Raw genomic sequence first — 12,889 nt, 5'->3', positions numbered from 1 at the left:
CTCGTATGTTGATTGGAGTTGGTTTGGATGGGGATGGGAAAATGCATGTCCAGAGGTCTACAGATCGCCTGTGCCTTGAGCGTAGTCATTGTATCCAAGGGGGCTAATGGGTGTTCAAGGAAATAATGGTGAGAGCAAAAGTTGGACAAATAATTCTCAACTGGTCCATTGTTCTTTCGCCTGAGGCCACACACTGGCACTCCTTAGGCTAGAGAGAACCGTGATGACCTGATAAGTTTGTGCAATAGTGAATGTTGATTCAAAGTTGGGAGGAAGGAGAGGTGGGCTTCAAGAGTTATTGAACAACTAGATCAAGTGACAGTTCAATCCAGTTACAAAGAAGGGCAGTAGGTTTCATATGTCAAGAGATGTGAGGGCTGGATTGTGAGGGCATACTGCAAGATCATGGAGAGCACAGAAAATACCTAGAAACTAGGGTTTGGCTATGTAGGTCTTATGAAGTTCCCCAAATCATGTAAAAAATGGCAATTTGGTAATTTACTTTACCCTCTCTTACGCCACAATATTCAGCACTTCTTCAAACAGGTTGAAATGCTTGAGGGTCAAATGGGACTTCCAGAGCTCTGGTATGTATAACTGTGCAACAGACAATGCAGTAGCAAGCCACTATCTCATATGAATTCATATCTGTGGTGTAGTAAATGACCATCTTTTGCGTGATGTCCACCTAGATTTTGCTTTAACCGGTTTAATTGGCTGTCGGATTCTGTGCACTCTACCCCTTTTAACCAATGGTAAAGTGCCTGTTCTGTGCCTGTGCTCCTTCATTCAAAAAATGAAACTAGAGTCCTCCTAACTGCCATTTATTACTTACTTATAACGTCCCTAGTATATGGTACAAAATGTACTCAGGACCTGTAAGTTTAATGTCACTAGTGGACTGCAGCACCTATTATGCAATTCACCACAGTAATGGAACAAAACATGGCATCAGGTCTACCTTTATAGCATTATTCTGGCAGTTTAAACACTGCAATTGGATCTGCTGAAAAGAACCCTCTGGACAGGTCAAAAAACGCCCTTTTAAATATTACCAAGTCATCCCTATTATGGTCTTATAGTTCACAAGGCAGGTTCATTCATATTTAAAAGTAGGAAAGTAGAAATTTGATGCTAACATGTCCTTACAGTGACTAGCACCGAAATGTTAGTGTCGCTGTGGCAGGCCAACCTCTCCTACGTAAAAAAACAAAGTAAAGATTACAATCCTAACATTGTACATCAGGTATGTGACTCCCTAGAAAAATAATTATTAAAAATCCAATCCAATTCAATGGTGAAATCTGATTTTTAATAAATGTTGAAGAAAAGTCACCTTTAGAAAGTTAGCTTATTGAGTCTCAAGTTCCTGGAGTCTAACTTACATTTGCTCTCTCTCCAAGCTAGTGACTAGCAAATGAATAGGTGTGAAAGAGTTGTGGATTTCCTACCATGAGCTACACAATAAGTCACTGTGACTGACAGTTCAACCTGAATAGGCAGCTATGATTTGTTTGTGCTCAGCAGAATGGTGGGGGCTGTGGGCATACTATATGACATCATAGTGTCCAATCCCACTAGAGCACCACATCCTGCTTGACAGGTCTGAAGGGGTTCACGTATAACACATGGGGTGCACTTGAAAAGAAAAAAAACAGGATGCCTATATGATGCTTGTGCATCTACTGTCTGGTTGCTGAAAAACCCTGTTTTTTTCCATCAGACTTGTGCCTCTGGGCTTTTTGGGGGTACGGTGGCTGACTCAAGCTGGATTTCAGTGTTAGAAATGGAAAGGCACTAAGAATTAAGAAAGTTAAGCTGTTCTGTTTTGTGTCATAGCTACCAGGGAGTTGAGCTCAAGTTAAATTTGTCACTTTAAGGGTTCAGTCTGGTAAGGGTTGTGGTTATTCCTTAAGATGGACAGTCACCCACCCAAATTAAAAAACATTTTTTTTACAACAGGTATCTCAGAAGTGTCATATAGCTTGACTAAAAAAAGGATCACAGTCCAAAATGGCATCCAGGTGACAATTGTATGGATACCCATATTTGTGAATAGTGCGAGGTTGGAAAAAGACTACAGGATGTGTGGGAAGTCACAATTCACCTCCTTGCATCTCCAGTACTTTGCATCGAGACTCATGTGGGCCAGATGCAACGTATGAGGAGATCAATGTCCATTCATGTAACATTTTGAAATAGCTATACTTGAGTCTCGCTACCTGCAATTCATTGCTGTTTAACAGTAAAATGCCAGGTCAAGTCATCAGTAAATGAACTTCTAACTTCTCCTGCTATGTATGTCTAAGAGCTTCCACTATCTACACTAATAATGTGATATCAATAACAGTACAATAGTGCCCAAAGAACATTTCCCTGCATTGTTCCCAAAGCTCAAAATAGTTCCAGATAGGAGATATGGGTGAGGGAAAGGAGGGTCCAAACTGGACTCCACAAAGAGAGCATCTGATTATATTTCCAAATTTGAGAAGGAAGCAGTCGAAAGTCTGTGCAAAAGTCATCAAATGATTTGAGACAACCTCTGTTTAAGAGAGTGCGTGAACTCTAACCTTCTTCATTGACTGCCAGTTGACATCACGGCCAATGATTTTCATCTTAAATTGCCTCAGATTGTCTCATTCAAATGCATATGAGTTATTTTTCATGAGTGTGCATGCATCCTGCCTCTGTAGAGCCACAGTATAACTAATAGGGTTACTCTCCTCTCACATGTTTGAGGATCTGCCATGCACCCAATCTAGTTCTCCCCTTGCAGACAGTTCTCCCCTTGCAGGGAAAAAATGGTTTTCTATAAAGACCTACACAGAGGTGATAAGGCAAGAATGGAGCATACAAGAGATATAGGTCAGCACAAGAAATGACCTACTAACATTATTTTACATTACATCACATAATCAAGAAACTTTGAGATTATCAATAGGATTATGACTTACCAGCAATGAAACAGGAGACGTTGTGTTCTAAGTTGAGGGCTGGACAAGGGTTAACAGGTAAACACGAGATACCCACTGGACAAAAATCTTTTGTGTCATTAACGTAGGGTAAAAACGCTCGACCTTTATCAGAAACCCATTTGTTAACCAAAAGCAGACCTCGCTGGCTTGTTGTGTCCCTCAGAGTTCGAACTTGGCACTCCTCACTTCCGTAGACAGTGCTTGCATCAAGGAATGTTGTCACTCCATTGATCTGCTCACGGACCACTGAGTTAGTAGGACAAGCAGGGCCTGTGCGGATGAACCGCATACATTTCCTTTGTGTGTTATTGGATGGATCATTGGGCGGAATCTGAAAAACAGCAAAAATAATGGAGTGAGATAATTAACAACAAAACAACTAACTCTACATTGTGTTGTAACTGAGCATAGCTTCTCCTTGTATCTTTCGTGCTAAGGAATTACCTGTCCCAACATCCTTCCACTTTAATAGCAACTTTTATGTCAGGAAAAAAGATATTTCTACACCTTGGCATTATGTCCAACCTAAAAGATAAGAGGGATGTTGGCATACTCAGACATTTTCAGTGTAAAAAAGGATCTGGTGGATCTTTGATGTACTGATTGTATAACATGACACAAGGAAATATGTTTGTGTCAAGGGTGAAATATTTATTAGCAAATTTAGCATGCATAACAACTAAACTAAAACCAGGGGTGTGGGAGCCACTACATTTCTGGGGGGGGGGACAAGGACAGCCTTGGGGAATTTTCATTGACCCTATAGAAAGTGCCCATCATCTGAGAGCCGCAGGCTTCTATAAATGTATACAGTTGTATAGTTCTGAAGTGAAATAGCAAGAAAGGAGGGCATGTCGTCAAAGTCTCTAATTATGCTCTATTGTTAGTTACATTTTAGAAAGTAATTAGAAAATATGTGAAAAACATGAACCTTGCATCTTTATCCACCAAGCAAATAAGGTTGGAAGAGAAAAAGGGAAGAATAAACAACATTTTCATATACCTCAAAACCCAACTGGACTACTCAGAAACCTTTCTTTTTGTTGCAGGTAGTTATAATGAAATCCTGAAATTTTATTTGTAAAGCCAAATATTTTCTTGTGCTGTTTAGTGTGGAGGACACATTATTTTGCTATTGTCTGTAGGTCAAATGACTCCATCATCTCTTTATATAGGTGGCATACAGCATGCTTCATTGTTTTCTGAAAAATATTTGACCTTAACCAATTTTTCAATTGGTGGAGACCAATGAAGTTTATGCTCAATCTCAAAGAAGATACTAGAATAACTAAGATAATCTGTTGAAGCCTGACATCCCATGTAAAAAATGCTCTCTCTGTTTGAAGCATTTTTTATGGATCAAATCTGTTTATTATTTTGAACAAGTAAACATACAAAAAACAGCATATCACAGGGCGGTGAGAAAAATATATCATGCAGTAGGAACTCAAATCTACAGATAAAGTCCCTCCAATTAGTCCCGCACCATGCCCAAGGGGACATCACCGCCCGCCCCAAACGGTCCAACGAGCAGCCAGACAACGCCCAATAGTCTTCAGAGTGCAAGTCCCCCTCATGAGGCCCGGTGTAAACTCAAAAATAAACACATACCAACAATGCTTCCCCTCCGGCACCTGTGTCATCTTAGTTTCTCTACACTCCTCTACTCCTCCCTCCGGCCCACCCAATCGTAACCCTCCCAGACATCCCTCTCCACAACAGTCTAACCAAAGTTCAAGTTAGCCTCAAGACTCTCAAATAGGCCGGGCATGTCAACTCAGTAAATTCTGCGGATAGGATCTGAAGGAATGGCTTCCATAATTCACTCATTTCTCCCATCCGCTGCTGGGAGGCTAGGGTGAGTTTCTCCATGTCGAGGATAAACCACAGCTTCTAAAGCCATGAGGCACGCGTCGGAAGCCTATCTGTACCCCACAACGCCAGGATCAGCTGTAACACTGCGTTAAGTGCCAGAGCCATCTGCCTCCCTTTTAACGATCTCAAGGGAAAGGTAAGGGGCTTGGGCAACCCCAACAAAATGTACGATGGGAATCTATGTCGTGACATATGTATAGTGCACGCGTGTAATGGTGTCCCCGCACTCACAAAGTCCGGGGAATTTGCCCTGGACAATGTGGGAGCACCTTGGCTAGTGCCAGGGTGCCCACACACTAAGTAACTTAGCACCCAACCTTTACCAGGTAAAGGTTAGACATATAGGTGACTTATAAGTTACTTAAGTGCAGTGGTAAATGGCTGTGAAAGAACGTGGACGTTATTTCACTCAGGCTGCAGTGGCAGGCCTGTGTAAGAATTGTCAGATCTCCTTATGGGTGGCACAAGAAATGCTGCAGCCCATAGGGGTCTCCTGGAACCCCAATACCCTGGGTACCTCAGTACCATATACTAGGGAATTATAAGGGTGTTCCAGTATGCCAATGTAAATTGGTGAAATTGGTCACTAGCCTGTTAGTGACAATTTGTAAAGAGAGAGCATAACCACTGAGGTTCTGGTTAGCAGAGCCTTAGTGAGACAGTTAGGCATCACACAGGGAACACATACATATAGGTCACAAACTTATGAGCACTTGGGTCCTGGCTAGCAGGGTCCCAGTGACACATAACAAACATACTGAAAACATAGGGTTTTCACTATGAGCACTGGGCCCTGGCTAGCAGGATCCCAGTGAGACAGCGAAAACACCCTGACATACACTCACAAACAGGCCAAAAGTGGGGGTAACAAGGCTAGAAAGAGGCTACTTTCTCACAAAAGCGCAATTGTGTTGCATGAAAATATCGCAAAAGTCAGGGAACCGCTAGCGCTCCCCCGCTCTTAGGGCGATATTAAACCATGCAGAGGGAGACGCGCCGGCCTACCCTCTCATACGAATCTCAGAACCGCCGATTGAAGAGTGGATATCGTCCGAGGAGGTGGAGTCAACGGAAGCGCCTGAAACACATACAGTATACGCGGCAGGATTGTCATCTTCAACGCCGCTACCCTACCCAACCAAGACAGTTTGTGTCTCCCCCATGACTACAGGTCCCGTTGCACCTCACGAACCAACTTTGTGTAATTCAGGCTCGCCGTCTTGGCAGCTGAAGTCGCTAATTCAACCCCTAAGTAGGAAAGACGCGAAGACGACCAAAGAAAGGGGTACCTTGCTCTCAAGGTTTCGTCATGATGCAAGCTGACCGACAAACTAAGGACCTGGGACTTCTGCATGTTCACCCGGAATCCCGAAACCTGGCTAAACTCGGTTATTATCTCCATAAGTGCCGGTAGCGAAATCGCAGGCTCCTCAAGGGTAAGGATCAGATCGTCTGCATACAGGGTAATGAGATGGTGATCCCGGCTGAATTTCACACGAGAAACCAAGGGGCTGTTGTAAGAGGCTGGACTGGCTTGTAGTGAGTACCAAGGGGTACTTACACCTTGCACCAGGCCCAGGTATCCCTTATTAGTGTATAGGGGTGTCTAGCAGCTTAGGCTGATAGAAAAGGTAGCTTAGCAGAGCAGCTTAGGCTGAACTAGGAGACGAGTGAAGCTCCTACAGTACCACTAGTGTCATATGCACAATATCATAAGAAAACACAATACACAGATATACTAAAAATAAAGGTACTTTATTTTTATGACAATATGCCAAAGTATCTCAGTGAGTACCCTCAGTATGAGGATAGCAAATATACACAAGATATATGTACACAATACCAAAATATGCAGTAATAGCAATAGAAAACAGTGCAAACAATGTATAGTCACAATAGAATGCAATAAGGGGCACATGGGGATAGGGGCAACACAAACCATATACTCTAGAAGTGGAATGCGAACCACGAATGGACCCCAAACCTATGTGACCTCATAGAGGGTCGCTGGGACTGTAAGAAAACAGTGAGGGTTAGTAAAATAGCCCACCCCAAGACCCTGAAAAGTGGGTGCAAAGTGCACCTAAGTTCCCCAAAGAGCACAGAAGTCGTGATAGGGGAATTCTGCAGGAAAGACCAACACCAGCAATGCAACAATGATGGATTTCCAGACGAGAGTACCTGTGGAACAAGGGGACCAAGTCCAAAAGTCACGATCAAGTCGGGAGTGGGTAGATACCCAGGAAATGCCAGCTGTGGATGCAAAGAAGCTGCCACCGGATGGTAGAAGCTGAGGATTCTGCACGAACGACAAGGGCTAGAAACTTCCCCTTTGGAGGATGGATGTCCCACGTCGTGAAGAGTCGTACAGAAGTGTTTTCCCGCAGAAAGACCGCAAACAAGCCTTGCTAGCTGCAAGGGTTGCAGTTACAGTTTTTGGATGCTGCTGTGGCCCAGGAGGGACCAGGATGTCACCAATTGCGTGAGGGGACAGAGGGGGCGCCCAGCAAGGCAAAGAGCCCTCTCAGAAGCAGGCAGCACCTACAGAAGTGCCAGAACAGGCACTACGAAGTGGAGTGAAATGGTGCTCATCCGAAGTTGCACAAGAGAGTCCCATGCCGCTGGAGGACAACTCAGGAGGTCGTGCAATGCAGGTTAGAGTGCCGTGGACCCAGGCTTGGCGGTGCACAAAGGAAATCTTCGTGGAGTGCACAATAGCCGGAGTAGTTGCAAAACACGCAGTTCCCAGCAATGCAGTCTGGCGTGGGGAGGCAAGGACTTACCTCCACCAAACTTGGACTGAAGAGTCACTGGACTGTGGGAGTCACTTGGACAGAGTTGCTGAGTTCAAGGGGCCTCGCTCGTCGTGCTGAGAGGAGACCCAGAGGACCGGTGATGCAGTTCTTTGGTGCCTGCGGTTGCAGGGGGAAGATTCCGTTGACCCACAGGAGATTTCTTCTGAGCTTCTAGTGCAGAGAGGAGGCAGACTACCCCCACAGCATGCACCACCAGGAAAACAGTCGAGAAGGCGGCAAGATCAGCGTTACAAGTTCGCAGTAGTCGTCTTCGCTACTTTGTTGCAGTTTTGCAGGCTTCCAGCGCGGTCAGCAGTCGATTCCTTGGCAGAAGATGAAGAGGGAGATGCAGAGGAACTCTGATGAGCTCTTGCATTCGTTATCTAAGGAATTCCCCAAAGCAGAGACCCTAAATAGCCAGAAAAGGAGGTTTGGCTACCTTGGAGAGAGGATAGGCTAGCAACACCTAAAGGAGCCTATCAGAAGGAGTCTCTGACGTCAGCTGCTGGCCCTGGCCACTCAGAGCAGTCCAGTGTGCCAGCAGCACCTCTGTTTCCAAGATGGCAGAGGTCTGGAGCACACTGGAGGAGCTCTGGGCACCTCCCAGGGGAGGTGCAGGTCAGGGGAGTGGTCACTCCCCTTTCCTTTGTCCAGTTTCGCGCCAGAGCAGGGCTGAGGGATCCCTGAACCGGTGTAGACTGGCTTATGCAGAGATGGGCACCATCTGTGCCCATCAAAGCAATTCCAGAGGCTGGGAGAGGCTACTCCTCCCCAGCCCTAACACCTTATTCCAAAGGGAGAGGGTGTAACACCCTCTCTCTGAGGAAGTCCTTTGTTCTGCCTTCCTGGGCCAAGCCTGGCTGGACCCCAGGAGGGCAGAAACCTGTCTGAGGGGTTGGCAGCAGCAGCAGCTGCAGTGAAACCCCAGGAAAGGCAGTTTGGCAGTACCCGGGTCTGTGCTAGAGACCCGGGGAATCATGGGATTGTCTCCCCAATACCAGGATGGCATTGGTGGGGCAATTCCATGATCTTAGACATGTTACATGGCCATATTCGGAGTTACCATTGTGAAGCTACACATAGGTAGTGACATATATGTAGTGCACGCGTGTAATGGTGTCCCCGCACTCACAAAGTCTGGGGAATTGGCCCTGAACAATGTGGGGACACCTTGGCTAGTGCCAGGGTGCCCACAAACTAAGTAACTTAGCACCCAACCTTTACCAGGTAAAGGTTAGACATATAGGTGACTTATAAGTTACTTAAGTGAAGTGTAAAATGGCTGTGAAATAATGTGGATGTTATTTCACTCAGGCTGCAGTGGCAGGCCTGTGTAAGAATTGTCAGAGCTGCCTATGGGTGGCAAAAGAAATGCTGCAGCCCATAGGGATCTCCTGGAACCCCAATACCCTGGGTACCTCAGTACCATATACTAGGGAATTATAAGGGTGTTCCAGTATGCCAATGTAAATTGGTAAAATTAGTCATTAGCCTGTTAGTGACAATTTGGAAAGAAATGAGAGAGCATAACCACTGAGGTTCTGATTAGCAGAGCCTCAGTGAGACAGTTAGTCATAACACAGGTAACACATACAGGGCACACTTATGAGCACTGGGGCCCTGGCTGGCAGGGTCCCAGTGACACATACAACTAAAACAACATATATACAGTGAAATATGGGGGTAACATGCCAGGCAAGATGGTACTTTCATACACAACCCCCCCCCCCCCCAAACGAAGGACAATAAGACTAGCCATGACCTGATGAGTGTTCATTGTCTAAGTGAAAATATCTGGAGAGTCCATCTGCATTGGAGTGGGTACTCCCAGGTCTATGTTCCACTATATAATCCATTCCCTGTAGGGATATGGACCACCTCAAAAATTTAGGGTTTTCACCTTTCATTTGTTTTAGCCAAAGTAGAGGTTTGTGGTCTGTCTGAACAATGAAGTGAGTGCCAAACAGGTATGGCCTCAACTTCTTCAGTGCCCAGACCAGAGCAAAGGCCTCCCTCTCTATGGCAGACCAACGCTTTTCTCTAGGGGTCAACCTCCTGCTGATAAAAGCAACAGGTTGATCCTGGCCCTCAGAATTAAGTTGTGATAAGACTGCCCCTACCCCTAATTCAGATGCATCACTTTGGACAATGAATTTTTTGGAGTAACAGGGGCTTTTCAGGATAGATGCAGAGCGCATGGCCTGCTTCAGCTCCTCAAAAGCTTTCTGACAGCTAGCTGTCCACAATACCTTTTTAGGCATTGTTTTAGATGTGAGGTCATTAAGAGGGGCTGCAATGGAGCCATAGTTCTTTATGAACCTCCTGTAATACCCAGTGAGGCCTAAGAAGGCTCTCACCTGGGTCTGAGTTGTAGTGGGAACCCAATCTATAATAGTTTGGATTTTCCCCTGAAGTGGTGCAATCTGTTCTCCACCTACCAGGTGTCCCAGATAAACCACTTTCCCCTGCCCTATCTGGCACTTTGAAGCCTTGATAGTGAGGCCTGCCTTTTGCAGGGCCTCCAAAACTTTCCATAGGTGGACCAGGTGATCATCCCAGCTGGAGCTAAAGACAGCTATATCATCTAGATATGCTGCACTAAAAGCTTCCAGCCCTTGTAGGACTGTGTTCACCAACCTTTGAAAAGTGGCAGGTGCATTTTTCAATCCAAAAGGCATTGCCAGTGTATCTATTAGCTCATCTGCCCTGGGTATAGGGTGAGCATCAGTTTTGGTTACTTGGTTGAGACCTCTATAGTCTACACAAAACCGCATTTCCTTCTTTCCATCCTTGGAATTAGGTTTTGGTACAAGTACCACAGGAGAGGCCCATGGACTTTCAGAGTGCTCAACCACTCCCAGTTCAAGCATTTTCTGTACTTCTTGTTTTATGCAGTCTCTGACATGGTCAGGCTGCCTATAGATCTTACTTTTGACAGGCAAGCTGTCTCCAGTATCTATAGTGTGCTCACACCAAGAAGTGGTGCCTGGCACAGTAGAGAAGAGTTCAGAAAACTGACCCAGGAGATTTATGCAGTGGTCTTTCTGCTGAGCAGTAAGACAATCTGCCAAAACTACACCTTCCACTAGAGCATCTTGTTCTGTGGAAGAGAAGAGATCAGGGAGAGGGTCACTGTCATCTTCCTGTCCCTCATCTGTTGCCATGAGCAGGGTGAGATCAGCCCTGTCATAGTAGGGTTTCAGGCGATTGACATAGAGCACCCTAAGGGGACTCCTGGCAGTGCCTAAGTCAACTAAGTAGGTGACTTCTCCCTTCTTTTCAACAATTTTGTGGAGTCCACTCCATTTGTCTTGGAGTGCTCTTGGGGCCACAGGCTCTAAGACCCACACTTTCTGCCCTGGTTGGTAGTGAACCAAAACAGACTTCTGGTCATGCCATTGCTTTTGGAGCTCTTGGCTGGCCTGGAGGTTTTTACTGGCCTTTTTCATGTACTCAGCCATCCTAGATCTTAGGCCAAGTACATAGTCCACTATGGGGGTCATTCTGACCCCAGCGGGCGACGGGAGCCTCCTAGATGGTTATGGCTTAACCACTGAACAGTACAGGATGAAGTTCAGAGAAACCAAAAAGGAGTCTTCACAAGACTGGGTAGACTTTGTTGACCATTCAGTGAAGGCCTTGGAGGGGTGGTTACATGGCAGTAAAGTTGCTTACTATGAAAACCTGCTGTATAACTTAATTCTGAGAGAGCATATTCTTAATAATTGTGTGTCTGATTTGTTACACCAGTACCTGGTGGACTCAGATCTGACCTCTCCCCAAGAATTGGGAAAGAAGGCAGACAAATGGGTCAGAACAAGGGTGAACAGAAAAGTGCATACAGGGGGTGACAAAGATGGCAAGAAGAAGGATGGTAAGTCTTCTGACAAAGGTGGGGACAAATCTAAAAATGATTCTTCATCAGGCCCACAAAAACACTCTGGTGGGGGTGGTGGACCCAAATCCTCTTCAAATCAAAACAAAGAAAAGAAACCATGGTGCTATTTATGTAAAATAAAAGGCCATTGGACAATAGATCCCAGTTGTCCAAAGAAAAGCACCAAGCCTCCTACCACTACAACCCCTGCTGCTACACCTAGTGCCCCTAGTAATAGCAGTGGTGGTGGGAGCAAACCTACTAATAGCCAATCCAAGGGAGTAGCTGGGCTCACTTTTGTTAACTTAGTTGGGGTTGGTCTTGTTAGGGAGACCACAGAGGCTGTGTTAGTCTCTGAGGGGGCTATTGATTTAGCCACCTTGGTTGCTTGTCACCTTAACATGGATAAGTACAAGCAACTACCCCAAATAAATGGTGTTGAGGTTCAGGCCTACAGGGACACAGGTGCCAGTGTTACCATGGTAATAGAGAAACTGGTCCACCCTGAACTACACCTACTTGGTCACCAGTACCAAGTAACCGATGCTCATAACAACACACTTAGCCACCTCATGGCTGTTGTAAATCTCAACTGGGGGGGTTTACTGGTCCAAAGAAAGTTGTGGTTGCCTCAGATTTACCTGTAGACTGTCTACTAGGAAATGATTTAGAGACATCAGCTTGGTCAGATGTGGAGTTGGAGGCCCATGCAGCAATGCTGGGCATTCCAGGGCATATTTTTGATTTAACCAGGGCTCAGGCCAAAAAGCAAAAAGGACAGGGTGACTTGGATCCTGGAAAAATGGACCAAGTGCTCCCTAAAGCTACGGTTAGTAGAAGTAAATCTCTACCTATTATCCCTCCCTCTACAGTGGATTCAACTTCTGAGGAAGAAGAATTCCCTCCCTGTGCAGAACCTACACCAGAGGAGCTGGAAGCAGACACTGCTGAGCTTTTGGGTGAAGAGGGGCCTGCCAGAGATGAGCTGAGTGTGGCACAGCAAACCTGTCCCACATTAGAGGGTCTCAGACAGCAAGCTGTCAAACAAGCTAATGGGGATGTCAGTGACTCTCACAGAGTTTACTGGGAGGACAACCTCTTGTACACTGACCATAGGGATCCTAAACCTGGAGCTGCCAGGAGATTAGTGATTCCTCAGGAGTACAGAAAGTTCCTCCTAGCCCTGGCGCATGACATTCCCCTAGCTGGGCATCTAGGACAAATGAAAACTTGGGACAGGCTTGTTCCCCTGTTTCATTGGCCTAGAATGTCTGAGGACACAAAGGAATTTTGTAAGTCCTGTGAAACCTGTCAAGCCAGTGGCAAGACAGGTGGCACCCCAAAGGCACCCCTTATTCCACTGCCTG

At 45.7% G+C, this 12,889-nt stretch overlaps 1 protein-coding gene across 1 annotated transcript in view; it reads right to left on the bottom strand.

Moving 5' to 3' along the window:
* LOC138293833 (lactoperoxidase-like) overlaps window positions 1–12,889 on the bottom strand; it is an 814,295-nt gene that overhangs the window by 507,949 nt on the left and 293,457 nt on the right. Inside the window, exon 5 of the mRNA XM_069233150.1 lies at window positions 2,955–3,306. Coding sequence (XP_069089251.1) covers window positions 2,955–3,306 — 352 coding nt within the window. The remainder of the gene's footprint in view (window positions 1–2,954; window positions 3,307–12,889) is intronic.

Source organism: Pleurodeles waltl, chromosome 4_2 (assembly GCF_031143425.1).
Source record: "Pleurodeles waltl isolate 20211129_DDA chromosome 4_2, aPleWal1.hap1.20221129, whole genome shotgun sequence".
In the NCBI taxonomy this organism is placed as follows: domain Eukaryota; kingdom Metazoa; phylum Chordata; class Amphibia; order Caudata; family Salamandridae; genus Pleurodeles; species Pleurodeles waltl.
The sequence above is the reverse complement of the archived record's forward strand: the minus strand, read 5'-3'. Positions and strand labels throughout refer to the sequence as shown.